This window comes from Pinus tabuliformis, chromosome X (assembly GCF_031772625.1).
Source record: "Pinus tabuliformis cultivar Carrire ecotype Pingquan chromosome X, CPIR1, whole genome shotgun sequence".
Taxonomy (NCBI): Eukaryota; Viridiplantae; Streptophyta; class Pinopsida; order Pinales; family Pinaceae; genus Pinus; species Pinus tabuliformis.
In genome coordinates this window covers 959,856,381-959,882,310 of record NC_142308.1, presented here as the reverse complement: position 1 = coordinate 959,882,310, position 25,930 = coordinate 959,856,381, and the positions used below count along the sequence as shown (strand labels likewise).

At 39.8% G+C, this 25,930-nt stretch overlaps 2 protein-coding genes across 2 annotated transcripts in view; both read right to left on the bottom strand.

Annotated features, from left to right (window-relative positions):
- Nucleotides 1-25,930, bottom strand: part of LOC149142899 (bifunctional aspartokinase/homoserine dehydrogenase 2, chloroplastic-like) — a 287,370-nt gene that overhangs the window by 112,638 nt on the left and 148,802 nt on the right. Inside the window, exons 10-11 of the mRNA XM_089453184.1 lie at nucleotides 14,756-14,854; nucleotides 14,296-14,490 (exon numbers count right to left, since the gene is read on the bottom strand). Of these exons, the coding sequence (XP_089309310.1) occupies nucleotides 14,296-14,490; nucleotides 14,756-14,854 (294 nt within the window). The remainder of the gene's footprint in view (nucleotides 1-14,295; nucleotides 14,491-14,755; nucleotides 14,855-25,930) is intronic.
- LOC149142900 (uncharacterized) lies at nucleotides 21,880-22,891 on the bottom strand. Its single transcript, XM_089449143.1, has 2 exons — nucleotides 22,386-22,891; nucleotides 21,880-22,261 (listed from the first exon to the last, which is right to left on the bottom strand). Exons 1-2 carry the CDS (start codon nucleotides 22,842-22,844, stop codon nucleotides 22,058-22,060), a joined length of 663 nt encoding a protein of 220 aa, XP_089305269.1. The 5' UTR covers nucleotides 22,845-22,891; the 3' UTR covers nucleotides 21,880-22,057.

Below are 25,930 nucleotides of genomic sequence, written 5' to 3'. Positions count from 1 at the left end.
GCGATACAACTTATGGAAGTTAAAGTATCTAACTAATCCTGAAATCAATCTCAAACAGGACTGCCATGTAAGAACTGTAAATTCAGAGTTTAACAAGGTCTAACAAATTCATGTTCAGTAAACTGTGAAGCTTTTCAATTCGATATTTAACAGAGTTTAACAATAGTCTACTCACAAATACAAAATTTTAATACAAATTATCTATTCTTCTATTGAGTACCAACCTGTCTGCTCTGTCGTGACTCTTGCTCCTGCTCCTGCTGCGTTACCAAAAGACCGAAACCACCCAGCCAAACTGAGCAGAACCTCGCTGCTCAATCCAGTAAGCTTCTCAGTTGAGGCAGACTGTTCCCCCGTGCCCAGAACCTCAGAACAATCCGTGCTCTTCCTTCCTGTCGATAATTTCAGTTTATGATCCTTTTCCTCCTTCAGTTCTTCCGTTCGTTTCTTTCTCCCTCGTTAAATTCTTCCTTCTGGTTTATAAACTGATTCTTGGCGGTGGTCATCCTTCCTCCAACACCCACCGCTTCATTTCCTCACAACACCCTTCCCATGTCGTGTCATGTATATTTCTTTTTAAAAATATATTGATTTTTAATTAACATTCCTTTTTTTGATTTTATATAAAGGTTAAACTTACATTAAAATACTTTATCATTAGTTATATTTTTATTATTTTATTAATTTGATTAATATAATTTATTTAATATTATTTTTATAAATAGGTCGTTACATGCCATCTATTTATTTTTGCTATAACTTCTTTTGTGGGAATTTTCAGGCTGTGAAATTTTGTGAAAGGCTGACGAGAAATACCATAGTACAGGGGGTCAAAATTTCATAATTTAATTCATTATAACTTCATAAATATAGTCTATGTAAGATAGGGTTTGTGACAAATCCTAAAATTAGTTATAAAAGAACCATCTTCCAATTTTCACTATAAAAAAAAATCATTGCAACCATATAAGCAAATGTCCTTCAACATAAAAATTACAATAGATTAGCACCCAACTACAATGGTATAAGGTGTTGTAGAAGATTGGTAGCATGGCTTACAAATTAGAGTTGTCTCCATCTTCATGTGTACATCTAGTCTTCCATGTTTCTTGCTTAAAGAATGTAATCGGTGACAAGATCCCAATGCAACCTATTTTACCAAAGATTAAAATCATACTAGAACTAGAAAGAATCCTTTAAACAAAGATTAAGCAGCTACAAAATCAAGCAATTACTGAGTATTGTCACCCACCAAAGTGGATGATCCCATAGGCGAAAAAATTTCCTCCATTTTACACATCCAGTCGGTCAACCATGCAGCCCCTAACAATCACCACTAGCAGATGACGTGCCATTTTATCTGTCACCTGCATCAATCATATACCTTCTCACCCATCTGGCAAGAGCACATAGATGAAGGTGGGCTTCTGATCAAAAGGTACTTTACTCATTTTACAATCGGGTGGTTATGCTTGTTTGTATTTGGGTTTTTGATATGGATAATGGGGTGACCTGGAAGAAAGAGGGGTTTTGATCATGATCTTGTTCTCTCACCTTAAATTGGTGGCTATTCTTTGATCCTAGTCCAATGGAACCTCCCTTGATGACCCAATGGGTATAGGAGGCACACTACTTGGGAAGCCTTAATTGAGATAGTGTGTTCCATCTATCCCTACTCCATACTTACCACTTTCCATCTTACATTACAAACCTATATTGCACCTCCATTCTTTGGGTTCAACTAACCATTGGTTCTCTAGGATTTGGCACCCATACATCCATAGGGCCTAGACCTTTGCCCTAGGAGGTTGATGCAACTAAAAGAAAAGGAAAGTTAGAATAAAAGAATATCAAAATGCAAAATATGGTAGAGGCATACAAATTAGCGTGTGATCAAAAGCCAAGCATGAGCTCTACTTTGCTCATTATGGCCATCACCCAGTTCCTGAGCACATGTTGCTCCTTTACATGACACATCATAAAAAGGAACCCTTGCATGTCCCAACCACGATTGCTCCCTCCTCACATCTATACACTCGGGATGTGGATCCTATCATGTTGGTCCCTCTGACCATAGCACTTGGACATGAGGTCTTCTCCCCTGCATACCATCATTATTCACTAACAACTATCAATTGAAGGGTGGACTAAGGAAATGTTAATTCCCCTTAGGTGTTGGAAACATCTAGTAGAGTCATCCTTTAAGTACTCCTACCTGTTAGTTTTTATAGCATCGGATGTGTTCTAGCCACGAAATTTGGTGGAGAGGCTAGAATACATGAGATCTCCAAAACCCGGAAATTGTTTCTAAAAACTCAACCTAGAAATGATCTTATTAGATTATTAGCCAGTTTTTTAAATATTTCCTAAGTCTAAACTTAGGGAATATGGTTAATTAATCATAATTAATTAAGTCAAGGTGCGAATCATCTAGAAACTCACACGGATCAACTCCAAGATGATCCTAGCCATTGATTAGGTTTTAATATTGGTCGTTGAAGTCTCAACAGAGGATTATAAGAGGAGGACGATGGGCACTTGGAGAAGATACACCAGAGCAGACACAGTGATCTAGGCAAATCAACTTTCTAGTAGCAGAGTGTTTCCGCCAGAGGATTCAAGCCAGAGATTGAGTTGCAAGTGGCAAAGGAGTGAAGCAATATTCTGGTGGAAGTTCTCAATGTCGGAAGAGTCAGATTGAGGGAGTGCGAGTTTTCCCAGAAGGACAGCACAAGGATTGCACAGGCAGCAACAGCAAAGCAGTTTGATCTAGCTGGAGGAGCAGTGGATTCAGTAGTTGGTGATCGGGATTCTAATTAGGACCAATGAATCAGTTTAAGAGCCAAAGTGAAGCATAGTTGTAGATTTCAGAAGTTTCTGGAGGTAGCAGCAGCAAGCCCTACATAAGCACTGCGCAGAGGTTGACGTAGAAAGCAATACGAATTGCTAAGGGGTTAGTTTCGGGAGCTGAAATCAGCTATGGGATGAGGAAAATTCCACAGAATAATTTTTCCAGTGATTCTCTCAAATTGGATTGCCAATTTGGCATTCATATTATTGTACTCAGATTTGCTGCTAAAGAATAATAATAAAACCCTCATTTGTTGCACCAGTTTTCCCAAAATGGGTTTTTCCGGGGATAATTGTCCAAAAATAACGGTGTCAAAACTCTTGTATGTGTACTAGAATTTCTCAATTTCCAGTATTTGTTTTCTACAATATTTTTATGGTGAAAATTGCAGTTGTGATTTTATTCATTGTTTGTCGTAGCAAATAAACTACATAATTAAATTTACAGTTAGGAGAAAAATTTCCAGTTACTACAATAGATGAAAATTTCACATGGTATCAAAGCATAAGTGATCAGCTAGGAAGCTCAAAAGCGTTGAAAGGAATTTCGTTGTTCAGAGGGAGCAAGAGATCGAAATTCCCAAAGAGACTGCGCAAAGCCCAGGCAAGATAGTTCGAATTGCTAGGGCAGGAGTTCGATTTTTCAGTGCAGGATTGGCAGAAAAATTCGATTTGTCCAGGACGATGATTCCAGCAAGGAGCAGCAACAACTCAGGTTTTTAGCTGAGCATATTTCTGGTTGGATGCAGAGGGTTTTGCAGCAGTTTAGAGTTGCAGAATCAGCATCAGGTGGAAAAGAGGAATAGCACACTGTAAATCCTTCATTATAACCATGGACAAAATTGACATTCAGGAGACTTCAGATTTGTCTTCCAGGTTGGAGGACGAATTTGCTTGCTTATCATGATATGCTTCAGAGGGTGTCTGGTATATAGATAGTGGAGCATCAGCTCATATGACAGGGGTTAGAGAATATTTCTCTAGCTACAAGGAGGAGCAAATGGACTTCCAAATTACGATGGGAAATAGAACAAAGTGTACTCCAGTAGGGAGAGGTACCATCGATTTTCAGAGGGAGTCAAGAGGAAGCACCAACACTACAGATGTATTGCATGTGCCAGGATTGGGTATGAACCTAATTTCAATATCCCAGTTACAGGATAAAGGATATGATATCCACTTCGTAGGGAAGAAAGTGTTTGTCAAACACTCAAGCTGGAAGAGGGTAAGACAGATTGGAGTTCGAAGCAAAAGATTGTACAGGTTGCAACTTGACTCTCCAATAGCACTTATAGGCAGTGACAGTGGCTATGGGACGCAACTAAATGAGTTATGGCATAGAAGAATGGGACATCTACACCATGGAGCACTCTAGATGCTTAGGGAGACAATAACAGGGATTCCAAATCTTCGCAGAGAACACGATGATGTGTTCAGAGGATGCGTACTTGGGAAGTATGTTAAGGCAACATTCCCACGAAGTGACAACAGAGCAGATAGCGTATTAGGACTTATGCATTCAGATATTTGTGGCTCGATGTCCACTAGAGCACTCAGTGGTGTCGAATACTTCGTCATCTTTATTGATGATCATTCCAAGAAAACTTGGATCTACTTCTTGAAGACCAAAGATGAAGTCTTCGATCGTTTCAAAGAGTTTAAGGCTCTCATGGAGAATGCGATAGGGAAGAATATCAAGGTGCTTCGCTCAAATAATGGTGGATAATATATTAATAAAAACTTCACAGTTTTTTGCACGAAGGAAGGCATCAGAAGAGAATGGACAGCTCCATATAATCCACAGCAGAATGGGGTAGCGGAGCGGAAAAACAAAACCATAGTTAGGGCTGCAAAAGCTATGTTGTATGACCAGGATTTGCCCAGGTTTTTATGGGCAGAGGCATGTAACACGATAGTGTATATTCAAAACATGACTCCTCATAGAGCATTGGGGAAGAAAACGCCAAAAGGGGTCTTCACAGGGAAGAAGCCAAAAGTTAGTCACTTCAGGATCTTTTGCAGTGTTGCTTATTGCCACGTGCCACATGAAAAGCGTACCAAATTAGATCAAACTACAGAGAAGGGGTTTCTCATTTGGTATAGCGAAACCTCAAAGGCATACAAGATCTACATTCCTAGCAGTAGGAAGATTGTGGTTAGATGAGACGTAAAGTTCATGGACGACTGAGCTTTTAGGTGATCTCGTGAGATGTCTACAGGTGATCAGAATCAATCAACAAAAGCTCCTTTGCTCCATCAGCAGGGGCAGCCAGTGGGACTGGCAGTGGAATAGTCACAGGGATCGAGTACAGTGACTAGAATCAGTATTTCCTCGGGTGCAGGAGATCCGAGGAGTTCACAACAGATGGAGCAGTAGAGGCAAGATGAGGAGGAGTTGGTTGAACTTCCCACCACTAGTAGTCGAGCTAGCAGAGAGATTTGTTAGACATTGAGAGATGCAGAGAAGTTTATTGGAACTCCTAGGATGAACAAGAGATAACGTAGACAGCCTGACAGGTACCAAGCATTGGTCACTCAGGTTGCAGAACCTTCCAGCTTTCAGGAGGTCGCACAGCATCAGGTGTGGGCGGATGCCATGGTAGAAGAGTATAGCTCTATCATGACGAATGATGTTTGGGAGGTGGTGCCAAGCCCTGAAGATAGGTCAATGGTAGGTTCTAGATGGATCTACAAGATCAAGTATGCTACAAATGGCAGTGCGGAAAAGTGCAAGGCTAGGTTCATGGCAAAGGGGTATGCACAAAAGGAAGGGATAGATTATGAGGAGACCTTCGCCCTAGTTTCTAGATACACTTCTATCTAGTCAGTTATATCCCTAGCAGCTCAGATGGGATGGCAGATTCACCAGATGGACGTCAAGACAGCATTCTTGAACGAGGTGATAGAGGAAGAGGTGTACATAAAACAGCCAAAGGGCTTCGAGACTCATGAGAGGCGCACTCATGTGTGCAAACTAAAGAAAGCTCTATATGGACTCAAACAGGCTCCCAAGGCATGGTATGGTCGGATTGACAGCTACTTGCAACAGATGGGATTCGTCAAGAGTGACGCAGATCCCAACCTTTACTATTTGATGGTAGAGGGTGAGCCACTCATCCTAGTATTATATGTGGATGATCTCTTCTTGACAGGATCATCAGGGCTCAGAGAGGACTGCAAGAGGAATCTGGCAACAGAGTTTGATATGAAGGATTTTGGGTTGTTGCACTATTTCCTAGGATTGGAAGTGTGGCAGAAGGATGGGGAGATCTTCCTTGGACAAAGAAGATACGCTACAGATTTTTTGAAGAGGTTCAGAATGCAGGATTGTAGACCCATGTCTACACCCATGATCACCCACTGGAAGAAGATAGATACATCAAATGACAATGATGTCGACCCAACCTTGTATAGACCGCTTGTTGGGTCTCTCATGTTTCTAGTCAACACTAGGTTGGATATTTGCTTCGCAGTCAATACGCTCAATCAGTTTATGGTAGAGCCGAAGAGGGTACATTGGGCAACAGCGAGGCATATTCTGAGGTATGTGCGCGACACAGTGAATTATGGGTTGATATATAGACCGCTTGTTGGGTCTCTCATGTTTCTGGTCAACACTAGGTTGGATATTTGCTTCGCAGTCAATACGCTCAATCAGTTTATGGTAGAGCCAAAGAGGGTACATTAGGCAGCAGCGAGGCATATTCTGAGGTATGTGCGCGACACAATCAATTATGGGTTGATATATACGTGAGGGGATGACATCAGACTATGTGGGTTCACAGATGCGGATTGGGCAGACAGTTTAGTAGATAGGAAAAGTACCTCTGGGTACTGCTTCAGTGTTGGATCCGGGATGGTTTCCTGGTGCAGCAAGAAGCAGAAGTCAATAGCACTGAGCTCTACACAACCAGAGTACATGGCAGCAAGCACAGCTACGTGCGAAGATATATGGCTTCGGAAGCTCCTAGTAAGCTTGTTCAGGCAGATGATGGAGGCAACCAGTGTCTACTGTGATAATCAGAGTTGCATCAAGCTCTCTAGCAATCCAGTGTTTCATGCAAGTCAAAACATATAGATATTCAATGTCATTTTATCAGAGATTGTGTACAGCATAGTGCGGTCCAACTACAGTATGTTCCCATAGAAGAGCAGGTTGCAGATATACTCACGAAAGCTCTAGGGAGAGCTAAGTTCGTCTATTTCAGAGAACAGATGGGCATGGTGGAGAACCATTTTCAGTAGCAGGGACAGATTATTTTGTATATTTCTCAGTTGCAGTTGCAGTAGCAATAGATGAGAGGGAGTTGCAGTGCAAATGCAGTGTTGGCAACAGTAGAGCAGAGTCAACAGCAGCACGATGCAGCATCAAAGTTGCGCAATGGTTGATGGGCAGCAGCAACCAGACATCAGCAGCATGACAAGAGGTGATACAGAGACAGGGTGTTGTGAAAGGGTGTGCAGCACTAAAACACATTCCTCGCTAAGAAGGAGTGTTAGTTTTTGTAGCAATGGATGTGTTCTAGCCACGAAATTTGGTGGAGAGGCTAGAATACATGAGATCTCCAAGACCCAGAAATCGTTTCTGGAAACTCCACCTAGAAGTGACTTAATTAGATTAATAACTAGTTTTTTAAATATTTCCAAAAGTCTAAACTTAGGGAATATGGTTAATTAATCAGAATTAATTAAGTCAAGGTGCGAATCATTTAGAAACTCACACGGATCGACTCCAAGATCATCATAGCCATTGATTAAGTTTTATCTTAGTCGTTGAAGTCTCAATAGAAGATTATAAGAGGAGGACGATGGGCACTTGCAGAAGATACACCAAAGCAGACACTCCATGATCTAGGCAAATCAATTTTCCAGTAGCAGAGTGATTCAGCAGGAGGATTCGAGCCAAAGATCGAGTAGCAGGTGGCAGAGGAGTGAAGCAGTATTCTGGTGGAGGTTCTCAGTGTCGGAAGAGTCAAATTGAGGGAGTGTGAGTTTGCCCAGAAGGACTGCGCAAGGATTGTGCAAGCAGCAGCAGCGAAGCAATTTGATCTCGCTGGAGGAACAATTGATTGAGTAGCTGGTGATCGAGATTTTGATCAAGAGGACCAGTGAATCAGTTCCAGAGCCAGAGAGAAGCAGAGTTGTAGATTTCAAAAGTTTCTGGAGGAAGCAGCAACAAGGCCTGCGCAAGCATTGCACGGAGGTTGACGCAGAAGGCAGTACGAATTGCTAAGGGGCCAGTTTTGGGAGCTGAAATCAGCTGTGGGGTGAGGAAAAATCCTCAGAATAATTTTTCCAGTGATTCTCTTAGATTGGATTGCCAGTTTGGCATCCAAATTATTGTACTCAGATTTGTTGCTGAAGAATAATAATAAAATCCTCATTTGTTGCATCAATTTTCCCAAATTGGGTTTTTCTGGGGACAGTTGTCCAAAAATAACAGTGTCAAAATTCTTGTATGTGTACTAGAATTTCTCGATTTCCAATATTTTGTTTTTCACAGTATTTTTATGGTGAAAATTGCAGTTATGATTTTATTCATTGTTTGTCATAACAAATAAACTGCATAATTAAATTTACAGTTAGGAGAATAATTTCCAGTTTCTACAATAGATGAAAATTTCACACTACCTAGAAAGGAAACATCATTGTGAGTTCAAGGCCCCATTTTTGGAAGGGAAGCTTTATTTGAAGTATTAAATAGCCTTTACATTCAAGCTTGGTTCACTTAGATGCAAAAATGATTATTGTACCTACTGACCGATTTCTTTCACTACACTTTATGTTGTGATTGTTCGGTGATTCAGCAGCCCATGACCTGGGCACCTTACCCACAAGTACCCAAGCCATTTGGGAAGTATATTGGCACCCATAGGTGAAGCAGAAAGAGCCTTAGGTCTCCAAGTAGTACCAGCACATCACGCCCACCCCTAGACACCTCCTGCACCTAGGATGTGTTGCACTTTGCACTACATTTGATGATTCGTCAGTAGATGCACCTGGACCAACATGCCCACAGGTCGGTGTTAGCACTCTCTGAGAGATGTTAGTTGAACCAAAGCCCAAATGAGGATGGTCTCACCTTCTGAGACATGGGAGAGCTAGTAGCCCCTAGAAAGCCTCTTGGTAATCCTAGTACCTCTATACCCAGAATATCTCTTATAGGTGACCTTATACCGAGACTCCTCCCACTAGTGAATGTCCATAAAGAGCAAGGGGTTTTGGTTGTGGTGATGGTGAGCCATTACCCTATTGTTGTCACTTGATCTAGTGATAGCCTTGTAAGGTACCCTTCTCCGAGGCCTACTAGATTTTATGACAACAAGTACTTCATCAAATGGAAGAACCTATCAGTGGAAGAGACGACATGGGAAGATGAGCTATTCATTCATATAGAAACACGCGTAGTTAATCAAGTGTTGAAGACAACAATTGTATGAAGGGGAAGGGCATGTTAACCATAAAACCCCTTATTAAGCACTAGATATTGAATTATTACATTTCTAGTGTTATATTAGTAGATCAGCTAGAACCTTTCATTGTACTCTTTGTCTCCTATATAAGACTAGATGAGATGATCCCAAGACTTAGCCCCACACCCCATATATATATGAGGCCTAGTCTTGGGATCATCTCATCTAGTCTTTTGTATTGGATTCATTGTAAAAGAGCTCCCCACCCCATATATATGAGACCTAGTCTTGGGATCATCTCATCTAGTCTTTTGTATTGGATTCATTCTAAAAGAGCCCCCCACCCCACCCAAGTGGATTGTATTCATTGACTTGTTATCTTTATAAGGCAATTGGATAATTACTAATATATATATATATATATATGAGACCTCGTATATCTATAAATATATGAGACCTAGTCTTGGGGTCAACTCATCTAGTCTTTTGTATTGGATTCATTGTAAAAGAGCCCCCCTCCCCCCCAAGTGGATTGTATTCATTGAATTGTTATCTTTTTAAGGCACTTGGATAATTAAAAATATAAACGAAGACCTTACAAGGAAGGAGACCTACAAGGATCACCTTCAATTAGCAAGCTCACCTTTAATCTAGTAATTCAAACCAACTACCTTGTTAGAATTCCTTGAGGATACATAAAGCAAGGAACCAATAAACAACCACTAAACTAACAAAATAAAAAAAGGGAGGATTTACCTCACATGCAATATTCCTTCCAAGTGGTAAAGTTTACTCTTCAAATGGATCAATTTGCTAATTTGACTACGTAGAAGACTTGACATCCACATCCAATCTTTACAAGCACAAAAATAGAAGAAAAGGAAGAAGAACTTGAACCAACACATAAATCACCTCAATACGTAGTCAACAATGTATTCTCACATACGCCAATCAACAAGAAGCAATCTAATGGAGCCTCTTATGTAGATAGGAGGCCCAACAACCCTCACATTATAATCATGTTTTTCTCCCTAGATCTAGCCTAGGAGATGATAAAAATGACTAAACCTCCAACAAACTATGAGATCAAGGCCAAAAATACATAAACCAACAAAGTAGTTATGCCACATGTACAAGAATCTCCAATGAGATAGGGCATACCAACAAAAATAAGAAGAATTGGGTCAAATGGGGCCAGTGCTCCTCCCTTGAACAAGGTAACCACCTCCTCAAAGCTAGATTGATCCAAGAAATGGGAAAACATTTGGGAGAAAGAAAGAGATCTAGGCCACACACATGGCATGTGGGAACTCCAAGAGAAGACCAAATTCCAAAATAGCATCAAATGGTTGTGTCAATCAGTGTTACTTGGGAGCGGGAGCGAAAGCGGGGAGCGGGAGCGAAAACGGGTGCGGGAGCGACATTTTCAAAAGCTCCCGGTTTGGGAGCGAATCCCGGAGCATTTTTTATATAATATATATATTTTTTATGTTTTTATATTTTGATACATATATGTCAACAAAAACATGTAGAATTATGAATTAGATATAAAAGAACATAAAAAAATATAGATTGAACCATATAACAACAATCATCTAGAAGTTATAATCTTCATCAACCACATCCACAAGTTAGTAACATAGTAACATACAACATATTGAGTCTCGTGATTCATCAATCTTAAAGTTTCAAGCTTTCAAAATTCAATATATAACATTTATCATCATTGATCACCAAAGTTGTACTTGTAAGCTAAGTGTAACCATTAAAACAAATAATATAAATGTTATAAAATGAAATGAAACAACTTTCAACTAATATGAAGCATCATATTCATAATTCATTACTAATGAGTTATAATTGCCAACTTCAAACTTAAATTGTCATATATTGTTTAAAAAAATATCATAATAAATATGAAAGAGTCAATAGTTATAAAAACTACTAGAAACTAGAAAAGACAAGTAAATCTATTATCTATTGCTTATGCTTGGGCCTCTTGCCACCACGAGAAATGTCTAGTTTTTTAGTGTTGTTGGAAAATCAGGATCTTTGTCATTAATATCACCCTCTAAGCATTAGTATCCAGAGGTATCTTTGTCATTACCTCTGTATCTGTATAGGGATCTTTTTCATTAATATCACCCTCTAAGCATTAACATAAGATAGAAAAAGCATAGCATGTCAAGTCAAGATTTTGTTTGAGTGATGCATACATTTTTAGGAGGGTCATGATAGAGGAGTCCAACAACCAATGTCACTAACATCAAGGTACATAGAGGGATTGGTGCTCTTGATTAAATACGAGTTCCATACCCTAATACATGACAAAATTCAACGGAAACATTGTAATCCTGAAATCCTAAAAAACTGATAAGTCTGCTGGATTTTGAATGAAATCTAAAATTCTACTTTCTCCATATGAAATCCAATGAGGTCGGAACCACTCTCAAACATCCTGAGTCATTTCATGATAATGTTAAAAATTGAAGTAAAAGTGACATTCTGAAGAAAATGAAGATTAAGGAGAATGTCACTTTTACTTTAAGAATTTAACATTACCATGAATCGCATATCAATACTAGGGCCATAGGCTTGATCCTTAAGTTGCCCCACTCAAAACTTATTTGTTTCTTTGAAAAAAAATTGCATTTGGAACATTATTGCAAAAAAAAAATTGCAAAAAAGGCTAAACACTCCCGAAAAGGCATGGAGCGTTTTTTTTACGGAGCACGCTCATGACCCGCTCTCAAGTCGCTCCCACCTGGAGCGCGGATTGGGAGCGAGATCGGGGGGGGGGCGCTCCCCCACAACACTGGTGTCAATCCTCCAAGATGTGACAATCTCCCAAATCCATGCTAACCACCTCCCCCAAGTCTAGAAAGGTCCAAACAATCCATATGTGCCAAGGAAAATCTCCAAAGGTCCAGTAATGTGATCTCCAAGGTAGACGACTCCTCGAGAAATGTGACACGTGCCTCCAAACACATAGTGTGGACTGCTCCATGAAGTATGATGTGGCATGATGGGGCAAGCCCATGTGCATAAAAAATCATCCAAGATGGTTCAAGGCATTAGGGAGAATGGCCCTCCATGCTCCAAGTGCATAAAAATATGTAGAGGCCCTTATGAGGTGGTCTTACTTTATCTCAAGTGCCAAATACATGTCTAAAACCCAAAAGAGCTAGGAAGACAATTACCTAGGCCAAAGTGCAACAAATACATACATATATCCATGCTTAGGCTAAAGGAAGTGTGCTTGTTAGGTATGATAACCTTTAGAATACATTAACAAAACTTTTACATAATGGTAAAGTGAAAAAAGACTAGGTGTTCTCTAAGTCAAGTGTCTTAATAGATCCACTCAAAACCCCCTGCATATCCACCTCAGCCATAAATGACCTGTAAGACATGGTTACTACTAGCCATAAGGGCAAGGAATATCTTGAAATGGGGACTACAAGGATGGGCCATGACAAATCACAAGGGTCTAGAGAAACCACCTAGATGAAAAAACACTTTACATAGATAACTAAGCATGGTCTAGTAACTATAAATAAGATAAATGGTCACAACATTTGGTTGATTAAGATACATAAAACAATCCTCAAGATAGCACAACTGGTCACAGAACCCAGAGTGCTGACATCATCTCAAAACATGCACAAAATTGGCTAATACACTGGAACAAATCTAGCAAAAAAACTATGGCACTCCTGATGTGTAAACAAGAGGTAACACCACCAATATTATTAAATCAGTGTAGAGCCCAAAGTCTCTTGGGCTTCATAAATACTTGTAGTCTTCTACCTGTATGCCCTTAGTGTAGCAATTCAACTAATATATACATTGAACTAAGGTTTCTGTCCCATTTCTCCTTGTTCTGCTCTAATATGGCTCCATTCTGCCTACACTTTACTGATGCAATCTAAACTAACAAAAAAACAATAAACATGAAAAATTTAACAGTAGCATGGGATGAATCAGCAACGGCCAGATAGAAATTACAGGACAGTCCAATGACCTGAAAACTCCAATACAGTGAAAAACTGTTAATGTTCTATTATCTGGAGTCTATCTGGAGTCAAGGAAGAAAATAGAAGATGGATAGAATGTGAGAGTTGGATCTTCATGAATATTTTGGGGTGAAGCACAGTTTATGTAGTCCCAAATGAATATTGATTTGCAATGTTCCCTGCAATGGTGCCAAATGTTGAATGTAATTTCTCTATCAAAGTTACATGGTTTGGAAAGACAAGAACATCATTGGTTAAGGAGTGCATGTGTATGTCAATTCATATCTCCCTCATACATTCAAACTTCATACGTGTGAACATAAAAGTATTTGTTCAGTGTCCAAATATGTACACATGTTATCATTAGAGGGAGTCTACTCTAACTCCACTTTTCATGGAAAAGGCCTCTTATACATGTGAGGCGACACACTTTTTGACAGGCTAGGCACAAATTGGTTCGCCAAGGATACCAAAAGTGTGAAAGATACTAAGCATGCACACTAATGATGCTTAGTCTCATAATTTGTTCATGACCTATTTCTGTGCTCAGTATCACATAATTGCATAATGTAAAACCCCTTTTGAGGGCCTAACATATAGACTCTTATCGAAGGAAACCCAGCAAAAATACTTTTCTCTTTTAAAAGCCTCAGAATTAAAATCAAGCCAACATGGCTATAACTGTAACATCAGACCACATTTGTGATATCTACTTACAAATGTGCTAGTCACAGATTCAATGCTATTTAGCTGTCACAGAAGCCAAAGAGAATCTAGATTTTAAACCAGTAGTGATGTTCTTTCATGGTTGGATTGTTATAGTCTGAGTATGGAATTTTAACTGTATTTGTTTTGTCATGTTGAAAGGAATAAACAGAAGACTTGCTGTATAAACAGCTCTATTAGGAGTGAAAATAAAGTGCACTATGTATATAGGATCCTACAATATCCAACGATGCCCTGTATGCAATCAGTTCTCATCTCTCCCCAACAAAAGGAAACACTTCTGAAGGTACCTGATCCCTAAGCTGGTCCAGAAGAGTTCCTCCAATCAAACCTGGTCCAATTATGCCAACAGCCAAGGTTGTCTTCGAAAGATAGAACCTTGAGTGTACAGCTCTCAAGGCCCTTATTGAATCTTCTCGTTTCACAACCACTGTAATATTGTACTCAGAGCAACCCTGAGCAATAGCCCGAACATTTATATTGGCCTGTAAAAAATGCCAAGTTCAATGATTTGAGCTAGAAATGTATATGAAAGAAAAAAAATTGTATCTGTATACTCAACATGAAATAAATGGACTTCTAGTTAAATCAAGAACACTGCATAACATGCAATAAAATATGACTGCTCAGCTTCATTTTATATGGAACCCAATCCACTCTGCTTCCCTTTCTGATGTGTCCACAGATAAAGAAAACATGAATATAAAAGACACTGATAAAGCTAATTCTTTTATGAACTTCAAGATATACCTTTGCTAGTGCATTAAATAAAGTGGCACAAACTCCAGGTGTACTTGCCATGCGTTGTCCAACAGCTGCCAAAATGCTGCAGTCAGAAACGACCTCAACCTGAAAGTGACATTAGTAAAAACTAAGCAAACTTTCAAATAATAAAATTACAAATATGGACTAAGTTATCATGAATACCCTACATTCAAATTTCAGACACTGTAACATCATATTCAACCACATCTTATTAGACACACTTTGCAGATATGTACCTTGATTTTAGTTCAGTTTTGGCAGTTAGGACTTCAGTGGCTAACCATCTGATCTTATAAGTGATACATGTATGCATTGCTTTTTGTCTTTTGGAATAAGATCATATGGGTGGAACAAAAGTTGAGTATAAGAGAAGGTAATTTTATTAATGTCCAATGAATGACCACAACAGTAGATCAATGGGTTTTCAGAAGAACAACCAATGTAAGTACATAGTGGGAATGCAATGTTGAGAAATCTAGGGCATCATGAATTAGGTGATTTCCCCTTAATTAGTAACTGCTTGTGAGTGCTTTTAATTTCTTTAGATTAGGATCTTCTTCTTACTTAGGTTATTACTATTCTTCTTCATCAAACAGCTACCAATGCATAAACAAGATAGACAAGAGACACAGAATGTAGGCTATGAGCCAGTGTCAAAACCTCCCCCTCTTAGAGAGGCAAAACAAGCACAAAATTCTTCTTATAGAGATTCCAATTGACAAATACCAAGACCAAGACCCTTGACCTATTTTCCACTCCAAGACCAAGACATAAGTTCTCTTGACAGTCAACCTTCTTCTTGACTCCTCTTCCACTTCGACCTTCTTAGCATCAAGACATTGTCACCAACAAAATCTTATCATTGTCTTCACATTGAGATCTCCTTTACTGTGAGACCTCCTCGCTGTCAGATTACCGAGACCTTACTTTTGTGATGCCACCAAGTCCTTTTTCCTAAGATAGCACTGATATCTTTGCTTTAAGGTAGCATGGAGACCTTTATCGAGATTCCACCGAGACTATATCACTATGGTGAGACTTCATTACTGTGAGTATACTGCAAACTCTTGCTGTAGTAGAGCACCAAAGATAAGATCACCTATTCGAGTTCCTTTTCCGAAATGCATGTCAGTGTAACTGTGATCTGAATTACAAAGGTAAACCGAACTCCTTGACTCTTCACCAAACTGTAGTCTCCTTTCAACACCGAGTTGTAGTCTCCTCACCGAACTGTGTCACTATAGTCTCCTATACGAATCACATAGATATCTGAACCTCTCTCTACACTAGGCCACCCGAATTCAGAGAGATCCGAACTTGTTTTCTGTGGTAATGCGAAGACCCTTCACACATACATATAGTGGTTTGTGCTACATTAAGACGACATCTGCATCCGAATAGGTGTGTCTTGATTAGGTGAAGTCGACATGAGTTCTTCACTTTAACTTGAGGCTGAATTGAAGAGGAGAACTTTGTGCTTGTCTTTGGAGGGCTACTTGACAATCCTATAGACTCATACATTGTAACCAGTGTTGCACACATCGCGATTTAATCGCGATAAAATCGGAAAATCGCGATTTTTTCAAAATGCCGATTCAAATCGCGATTTTTATCCAAAAAATCGGCGGAAATTTTTTTTAACGATTTTTATCGAAAAAATCGCGATTTTTAAGGAAAAAATCGCGGGAGGCGCGGGCAGCGGGGGTTTTATATGTAAAATCGATTTTTTGTTTATTCATTCAGCAGTCCGCCGCGGAGGAGAAGGAGGAGAAGGAGAAGAAGGGAGGGAGAGGGTTGCCGTCGCTTGTGGGAGCCGATTTTAGGAGGAATCCAAGCCAAGATCGCGAATTTGTCCATAAACCAGGTATGTAGATTAATTTTTTTTTGTTTTGGTTCTCTAAAAACTTTGTTTTTCATTGTTTTTAAAGAATTTTTAGAAATTTTTCATTGATTTGGGATGGGTTATTTGTTATGACTATGAGAACCAATTTTTGATTTTTATTTTCTCATTTTCTTTAAACATTGTTTATTTTTTTTTATTTTTCATTGTTTTTTGGGTTTAGAAATTCAAATTGGGATTTTGGAAATAATTAGCTTGTAATTTTGCAAATGCTAAATTGTAATTTGTATTTACTATTTACTATTATCATTTATGTAATCCTAAATTCCTATTTCCTAATCCTTATTTTTCCATAGGTTTGCAAATTCAAAATTCAAAAACAAACATGCCAAGGAAATTGGATCCTTTCTGGGAATATGGTGACCCTAAAACTCCGAATGATAGACAAAACTTGATTTGCAAGTTGTGTGGAAAGGAAATATTCGGGGGGGTGTACAGGTTGAAGTTCCACCTTGCACAAATCCCTGGACGTGATGTGGGGCCCTGTCTAAAGACAAATGCTGAAATTATCCAAAAAGCCATGAGAGCATTGGGAGAATTAGAGCACACTAGAGACGCCAAAGAAGAACTCAAAAGGCAACTAAGAAGGTCAGTTGAAGGAAGTGGGCCAAGTGGCACAGGTTCTACTGCAGCGTCAGTCAATCCGTTTGCTGCATCATCATATTTTGTTCCTCGAACCACACCTGGTTCACAACCAACTATCGGTTCAATGATGAAAAGAACTGAAAAAGAAAAAGCTGACAAGTTGATGACAAAATTTCTCCTCTGGAGTGATATTCCTTTCAGCATTATAAGGAATAATCCATTTTTCCAACCTACTCTTGATGCTGTTGCCAGTGTTGGCCCGGGGTACAAACTCCCTTCTCTTCATGATTTCAGAGGCCGGCTTCTTCAAGATGAAAAGCGTGACTGCACCCAAAGATTGGAGGATTTTAGGGCATCATGGGCACAAACAGGATGCACTGTTATGTCAGATGGTTGGACTGACCAAAAGGGGAGAACCCTTATAAACTTCTTGGTTAGTTGTCCCTTGGGGACTATGTTTATCAAATCTGTTGATGCAACTCATCAAATCAAAGATGCAAAAAATTTATGTGATTTGCTGGATGTGTTTATTTTGGAGGTGGGTGCAGAAAATGTTGTCCAAGTCATAACGGACAACGCTGCAAATTATGTTGCTGCTGGTAGATTGCTTATGGACAGGCATCCTACTTTATTTTGGACACCTTGTGCTGCCCATTGTATTGATTTGATGTTAGAGGACATAGGGAAAATTCCCTTTGTCAAAGAGGCTGTTGACTCATCAAAAACCATCACAAAATTTATTTACAATCACACATCTGTGCTTAGCTTGATGAGAAAATGCACCAACAACAAAGAGTTGGTGCGCCCCGCCATTACACGGTTTGCGACGAGTTTCATATCTCTTCAATCCCTCTTGAATTCTATGTGGGATTTGAAGAGAATGTTTGTTTCAGAGGAGTGGCGTTCTTCGCCAATGAGCCGCAAACCAGAAGGAGAGGCCGTCTGCAGACTTGTTTCATACCAAGAAGACTTCTGGGCGGGAGTGCAGGAGGTGTGCGCTGTCACAGAACCTTTGGTAAAGGTTCTTCGGTTGGTAGATGGTGAGAAGCCCGCAATGGGCTATTTGTATGAAGCCATGGATAGGGCCAAAGAAGCCATTCGGTCCTACTATGATGACAAGGGAGATGATGGGTTCCAGAGACAACTCCTTCTATGGAAGGTCATTGATGAGCGATGGAACAACACACTCCATCGTCCCATTCATGCTGCTGGCCTTTTCCTGAACCCTGCATTTTCTTATGCATGTGGGTTTAATTTTGATGTTGAGGTCGTGGAAGGATTATTAACCTGTGTCCAGAAGATGGTGAAAACTCCAGAAGAACGTATGGAGGTCTCTAGACAAATTGAGCAATATAAGTTGTCAGGTGGCACATTTGGCTTTGAGATGGCTATCAATGATAGGACGGTTAAAATCCCAGGTATTTTTTAGTTTGTAGTATGTACTTTGTAACTTTGTTTCAAATTTCATTGTTTCTTCAAATTCCATTTTTTTCTTATGTTTATTTAAAATTTTCTTTGTAATTTTGTTGTAGACGCATGGTGGAAGATGTATGATGGCAGAGTACCCCTTTTGCAAAATCTTGCCGTGCGCATCCTCAGCCAAACATGCAGCTCCTCGGGATGTGAGCGCAATTGGAGTGTATTTGAAAAAATACACAACAAGAAGCGCAATAGGTTAACACTTAAACATTTAAAATATTGCAAATTTCCAAATAAATTTTTGAATTCATTAAAGTTTTAAACAATATTTTTTTTATAATATTAATTATTAATTTATTATTTCATGAACTTTGTACAGGTTGGAGTCCCATAGACTTAATGACATGGTCTATGTCTACTACAATCTTCGATTGTGGGTGAAACAACTAGAGAAGACACCTGATACGGAAGCCATCTCATTGGATGGGATTGACACCACTGCTGAATGGAGGGTTGAGACCGAGAGGCCTCTCATGGATCCCACTGAGGATTGGTTAGTGCAGGATGAGGGGGAGGAGGAGGGGGAGGAGGAGGAGGAGGAGGAGGAGCAGGAGCAGGAGCAGGAGCAGGAGGAGGAGGAGTTGGAGGAGCAGGAGGAGGAGGTGACACCGCCTACCCGGGCTACCCGGGCTACCACTACCACCAGTAGAGGACGTGGTCTCCGTCCACCTCAGCCTCTTGTAGCTGCTACTACTAGTTCTTCAGCTTCTAGAGCACGTCAGACTCCACTGCCATTTCCACCACCACAGGCACCAGCTTCTACATCTAGAGGGAAAGAGAAAGCTGTGCCATATTCTCGCAAGAGGGGCAGAGGAAATCAATAGGATTAGACTTTCATTTTATTGTATATGACATTATGACATGATGAGATACATTATCATATTTTTTGTTGATATTTTGAGGCTGAGTTGGACTTGGGACTCAGGACTTACTATTCAGGACATGATTCAATGTTATGTGTGATTTTAGCGCTAGAAATGATATTGAACATCTTATATATTAGTTTTTTTATCATATTTATGTGTCAATGTATTTATTTTATGTTGTAGATGGTTTAGATATTAAAAAAATTGAAAAAAAATGAAAAAAAATGAATATTTTTGTGCCAAACGATTTTTTCCGATTTTTTCCCGATTTTTTCCCGATTTTAACGATTTTTTCCGATTTTTTCCCGGCGCCGATTAAATCCCGATCGCGATGTGTGCAACATTGATTGTAACATGCCCAAGAAAGGTTCTTCATGACATTGACTCTTTTGACAAATCCTAAAGGCTCACAATGGGAGGCATCTAAAAATAAAATATCTTGCTCATGAAATCCATGAAGCAAGCATTATAATAATTTTATTTTTCTTCTTTTCATTATTTACAAAAATCATAATTACATGTCATTATGAAGACCAAACCGAGTTGCACTTTTCAACACTCCCTCTTAACTAGGGACGTATTCATAATGGTACTTAGTCATTCTCAATCTGAAGAATTTCTCGTAAGAAGAATCAGATTGGTAACCCATCTATATAGCATCATGTCAACCAACATTGTCACATAGCAAGGCCTTGACTAACATCTCTATCTCTCCACAAGATCTGAGCTCAATGCTGGCAAGACCAATGATTTATAGACACACTAATCATTGTCTCTCCTAGAACATACCCCATTTGGGTTCTCAAGGTGTGTTCCACCAAGACTATTCTTATCTTGGATTCCTAGTCCTCAAAGATTATCAGTTCTCTACGACTACTCTTATCTTGGATTCCCTATCTCATCCTCAAAGAGCATCAAATGCTAGATGATTACCCAATCCTCCATTATGTCTTCCCAAGTGAAGATCAGAATAAGTGTCTATCTCCACCTCTTAATTAGGGAGGACATATATATTCCAATAAAGGAATGTACTCATTCCTACGAAAGGAATGTACCTAAGCTTCCTCTTGGCTTAGGAATTTTTGTTTCAAAGTTTCTTCCAAGTAAGAAAACTTGTTTCCAGGCTCCCTCTTAATTAGGGACCTAGAGCAACTCCTCAGGTGGAGATGATGGGACAATCAATTGCTTGAAGAACTCCTTCCTTCGATGCCATGAATTTCTTCTTCGTTATGGAGTTTTCATCTTTTGGGACTTCTTCATAGGGCACAGACCATCCATCACTTTCATCCATGAGTCAGTCATGTCATCAATCCTTTCATTAGAAAGTGATCCATCAGTCTACATCTGGCCTTGCTTCATGTCATGCTACCTTCTTCATGCTATCTTCTTCGGAAGGATTTTACATCCTTCTACATGGTCTTCTTGGAAGACATCCACAGTTCTTCCCTTGGCAATTCTGCATAAGCCCATCCACATATTTGTTCAAAAATAAGAAATGAACACTTAAATCAAAAGTATCTTTGTGATGGTCTTTCATCATGACATCGTCCTATTTGCATCAGCATCCTGCATACATGTTGACACATCTCCCAAAGATATCCATTGTCAAGGGTCTCCATCCTTTTCAGACTTCCATCATAGTCTTCATATCTTTTTGGGAGATCTCCTAGTCAAACCTTCTAGTCCTCGGATGTTGATTGTCTTTTCCATGGTTGCATAGTCCACGATCTCTTCCTTCCTTTCTTCACATATTTCATTTCCAGGAACCTCCAATTAGAGTTCCTCTAATTACTGTCAACCAACTCATTTTCATATGAGGACATATTATGTTGATTTCATATAGTGTGACCCATGCCTTCCTGCCAATGTTGCACGAAGCGGGAGCGAAGCGGAAGCGTTTTTTGGAAGCGGGGACGCCGAAGCGTCATTTTCCAAAAATCTAGGAAGCGAAGCGTCCGCGGAAGCGTCTGCTATATATATATATATATATATATATATATATATATATATATATATATATTTATTTATTTATATTTTTTTGCATTTATACTCAAAACAAACATCCCAAATACCAAATTAATTGCAGAAGACATGAAAACATGCATATTTTTGCATAAATCAAGATAGATATGGCATCCATGATTCCATTGTAGTTACTAGTATGTACAACAATCATCTATATTCTAGCTATTACAAACATACATCAATGATTTTTAGCATATTATAAAACATAAAACATTTAAGCATATTATAAAACATAAAACATAGAGCATATTATGATTTATCTAGCAAGTGAGCAACTGTCAACATTTGTCATGTCCAAAATTCAAATAATAATGTTTACAAAATATGTCACTTGGTCACCGCCAAGCCAAAAAGGTTCAAAATTCAAATTCACAAGTCTACAAGTCTAATGAGTAATCTATGACAAAAAGTAGTAGATTGTGAATATATCTACTAATCTCTCCTCCTTCCACCACGAATAGAACGTGGTGGCGGGCCTCCACGTGGTGGCAATGAAGAAGATGGTGCCTGTGGAAGTCGTGGCACTGAAACTGATGAAGAAGAACCCCCTGCTGTTGGTGTTGAACCATGGAACCTAGGAACCAAGGGACCAGATGGGGGTGGGGGTGGTGGCATATCAACACGGTCATCATCATCCTAGAATCGCTCAAAAAATTCATGCAAAAAAAAAAAACACTAGTTAACAAAAAAATTAAAAAACATGAATTAGAGAAATGCTTTATAAGGGAAAATTGGAAAATTCATACCACAATGGACATACCTGGATAAGAGCATCCTCTAATTGCTCTAGTCGCAACACTCCATCCTCCAAATTGGGCTCCTCTGGATTCTTGTCCCAAATCAACAAGTCTTTATTAGACTTTGCATCTTCACAGTAATGGGACAACAATCGCAAGTTGTAATGAACATAAACCAAGCTCTCTGCCCGGTCTAAACTCAACCTGTTCCTTTTAACACTGTGGATGAAAGAATAAGAGCTCCAACACCTCTCTGCAGAAGAAGTGTTTACCACCTGTGATAGCACCCGCAATGCCAAACTCTGTAGAAGTGGAGTACCCCCTCCATGCATGTTCCACCACTCAAGAGCAGAAAAAGTCTCTCGATCTTTAATTGCATGCATGCTCCCAAATGGACCAGTGTTGAGCGTATAGTTGCTCACCTGTCTCCGTACCAATGCAGCCTCCTCCTCATCAGGGATTAATTTACTCAATGCAGCCATATATTTTTGGTGAACCTCTTGATCTTGGTGTGGTTTTCTCCTGCTTCCCCCCCGAGGTGCTGGTGTTGAAAGCCATGATGGATGATAGTATTTAGGTGTCAAAACATATGCTAATGCATGCAATGGAATATTTAGCATTTCCCATCGGTTTTGCACCTCTACACGAATATAATTGTACAAGGTGATATCTCTAGGCTCAACAATGTCTTTAATCTGCCCCAACATGCTATCCATTTGCTCATACACCTCCCCAATTACTGGTCGATCTGAATCTGCAAACTTGATCATGTAATAAATTGGTTTGGTGAATTGCAAAACATATTTAACTTGTCCCCAAAAGTAACTGTCAAGAACAGTGTCCTTGACTGCATTAGCACCATCTATGTCAGTGTTAATTTCATCCCATGTTTCAGCACACACCAGATTAGTTAAAGCTTGTCTCACCTTCACTAGCCGCCTAAAGGTGAGGTAATAACTAGCAAATCTTGTCTTTGCAATTTTAAGCAATTGCAACTTGGAGTAAGTGCCATAGAAGTAGTTTACCCTTGTATGCCCTGTGATGAATTTAATGAGCTGCTTCCCTCTCCTGTAAACCTCAGCAACCCACCCACATTCTTTGTGTTTCACAATATCATGCATCAAAAGGTTCAATGTGTGAACCAGGCACCCAGACCAAAAGATGTGTGGATGAGTACGCTCAATAATTTTTCCTACTGCCTTACAATTTGCTGCATTATCTGTGATCACTTGAACCACATTATTCGGACCAACATCTTTGATTGATTTCAATAGGAGATCTGCAATGTTTTGTGCAGATGCAGTGATGGAGGAGGAGTCATGACATGCAATAAATACTGCACCACTAGAAGAAACACCAAGAACATTTATCAAATGTTGGTTTCTAATATTTGTCCACCCATCTGATACAATGGATACCCCAGAATCTACCCACTCATTTGTAAAACGTGTCAAAGCTCTTTGAACCTTAGCTTTTTCTCTTTCTAATAACACTGTTCTAGCTTTCTCATAGTTGGGGGCCTTGTATCCTTTTGGGGCTTCATTGATGGCCTTTACCATTTCATGCCAATAGGGAGAGCGAAGCACATTGAATGGTACACCGCAAGCACAAAGAAAACGGACTATCTTTCCATCCACATCATCCCCCCCAGCAACATTAAGGAAATCCCCTATTGTTCTTCTACCTCCAGAGCTTGCAGAAGTACCATGAGGAGATGAGCAACTACCAAATTTAGAGGTTGCACTTGATTCAGAATGAGTTTTTTGTTTCTTGTTTTTTTGTTGTGCAGCCATCTCTATTTGGATGTATTTTCTTCTTTCTTCAGTTGAAATGTTTGGGAAAATTTGTACCCCCACAGAACCCTTTTTTTCATCACTGTCCAGCACCCCACAAAGATGCCTCCTCAGACGGGTATATGAACCACAATATGGTTTTCCTCCATGACAACCATGAGGGCACACAAATTTGTAAGATCCACCACCCTTTCCCCCATCAAGTTTGGTCACATAGTTCCACAAGGGTGTTGATGTAGCTTTCCCATCTTGTGTTTCAGTGTCCCCTTCAAGTTCATCCCCTTCCTCTTCAAACCCTTCCTCCTCATCATACATTGGGTCACTACTATTAGGACCATCACCAATGTCCTCTTCTGTTTCTTCCCTTCTATTCCTCACCCTTGCCATCATTAAAACCAAGAGTGGAATGATACATAGAAGCCAAAAGAACACCATCTTGGAATATGGATATAGGTGGTGGACAACGGCAACCTGTAAATAAAGGAGCAAGTAGAAACAATGGGAAAGAGTAGAAGAGGGAGGAGAAAAATACAAAAAAAATTTCAAAAAAACAAGGGAGTTTGGGGTTTGAACTTACCTCTTTAGCTCTTGTAGATGAAGTCCTCCAAGCTCTTGCTCCAAGCTCCTCCTCCTTCTCCTAGCTCCTCCTTCTTCACTCCTCCAAGCTCTCCTCTCTTCTCCTCTCCTTTCCTCTCTTCTCTTCTCCTCTCCTCTCTTCTCTTCTCCAACTCTCATAAACTCAAAGTGAGAAAATGAGGAATGAATGGGGGCTTTATTCTTTTCATTCCTCACCTTAACCTCACTCTAACCTCACCCTAACCCACCCCCTTAAGGTTGAGTGAACATAAGTTAAAAAAAAAATTAAAAAAAATGTGTTTTTCTCCCTTGGGCGCGCCCCTTTCCGCCGAAGCGTACGGAAGCGTGCATGAAGCGCATGCTTCCTGCTCCGAAGCGCCACGCTTCGGCGGCCCGAAGCACCGTACGAAGCGCGCTTCGGAGCCAGCGCTTCAGAAATTCCAGGAAGCGCTAAAAATTTCCCGAAGCGCGCTTCGTACGGGGCGCGCTTCGGAGCTTCGATCCGGGGGGGGCGCTTCGTGCAACACTGCTTCCTGCATCATTTCGGAGGAGATTCCTTTCCTTTAATCATTCTTCTCAAGATTGAGCAATGATCCATGTTACCTGCAACCATACAACATGACTTTATAGTATTATATACGAGCATACATACCTCATTTACCTTTAGGTCATCTAGGCTTGTTTTAGCAACTTCCTTGATTGAAAAGAGCTTCAACCCCTTGATCTGCTTCATCTCTTATGTCATCATAACATCATCCCATGAATTCCATAAGTTGGAGTTCCTGATGAAACACTTGCTTCCTCTGTAGATTGGTGAACCTTTCGATGAAGGTTCCATCAGAGAATCTTGAATATCTTGCATATCCTTATCCAGCAGATGTTACCTTTTGATGTATGATGAGCCTTGTCCTGGATGACTTCTTCCTTTCCTTAAGTTTCCAATGAGGTTCCCAAGAGCTATATCCTTCATATTTGACTGCCATAGATTTTGTTCCAGTTGTCCTTCATGTTTCCCTAAGGTGATGTCACGAACTCTTGCATCTAATGCTTTTCCTCTTTATTAGACTTCCTTCTTTATCTTTCTTGTTATTGCCCTTCTTGAGCTTAGGACAATCTTTCCTATAATGCTTATAGCATTGAATCTTAGCTATGTTCTTCTTTCCTTTCGACAAATGTCTGAGCACTTTTTGCCCTCAACC

What these genes read in the sequence shown, in the direction of transcription:
- LOC149142900 (XM_089449143.1), bottom strand. Translation starts at nt 22,844, where the DNA reads ATGGCTGCATTGAGTAAATTAATCCCTGATGAGGAGGAGGCTGCATTG. An exon ending in TAGAGGATGCTCTTATCCAG is followed by an intron (nt 22,262 to 22,385) that starts GTATGTCCATTG and finishes GAGCGATTCTAG; the next exon opens with GATGATGATGACCGTGTTGA.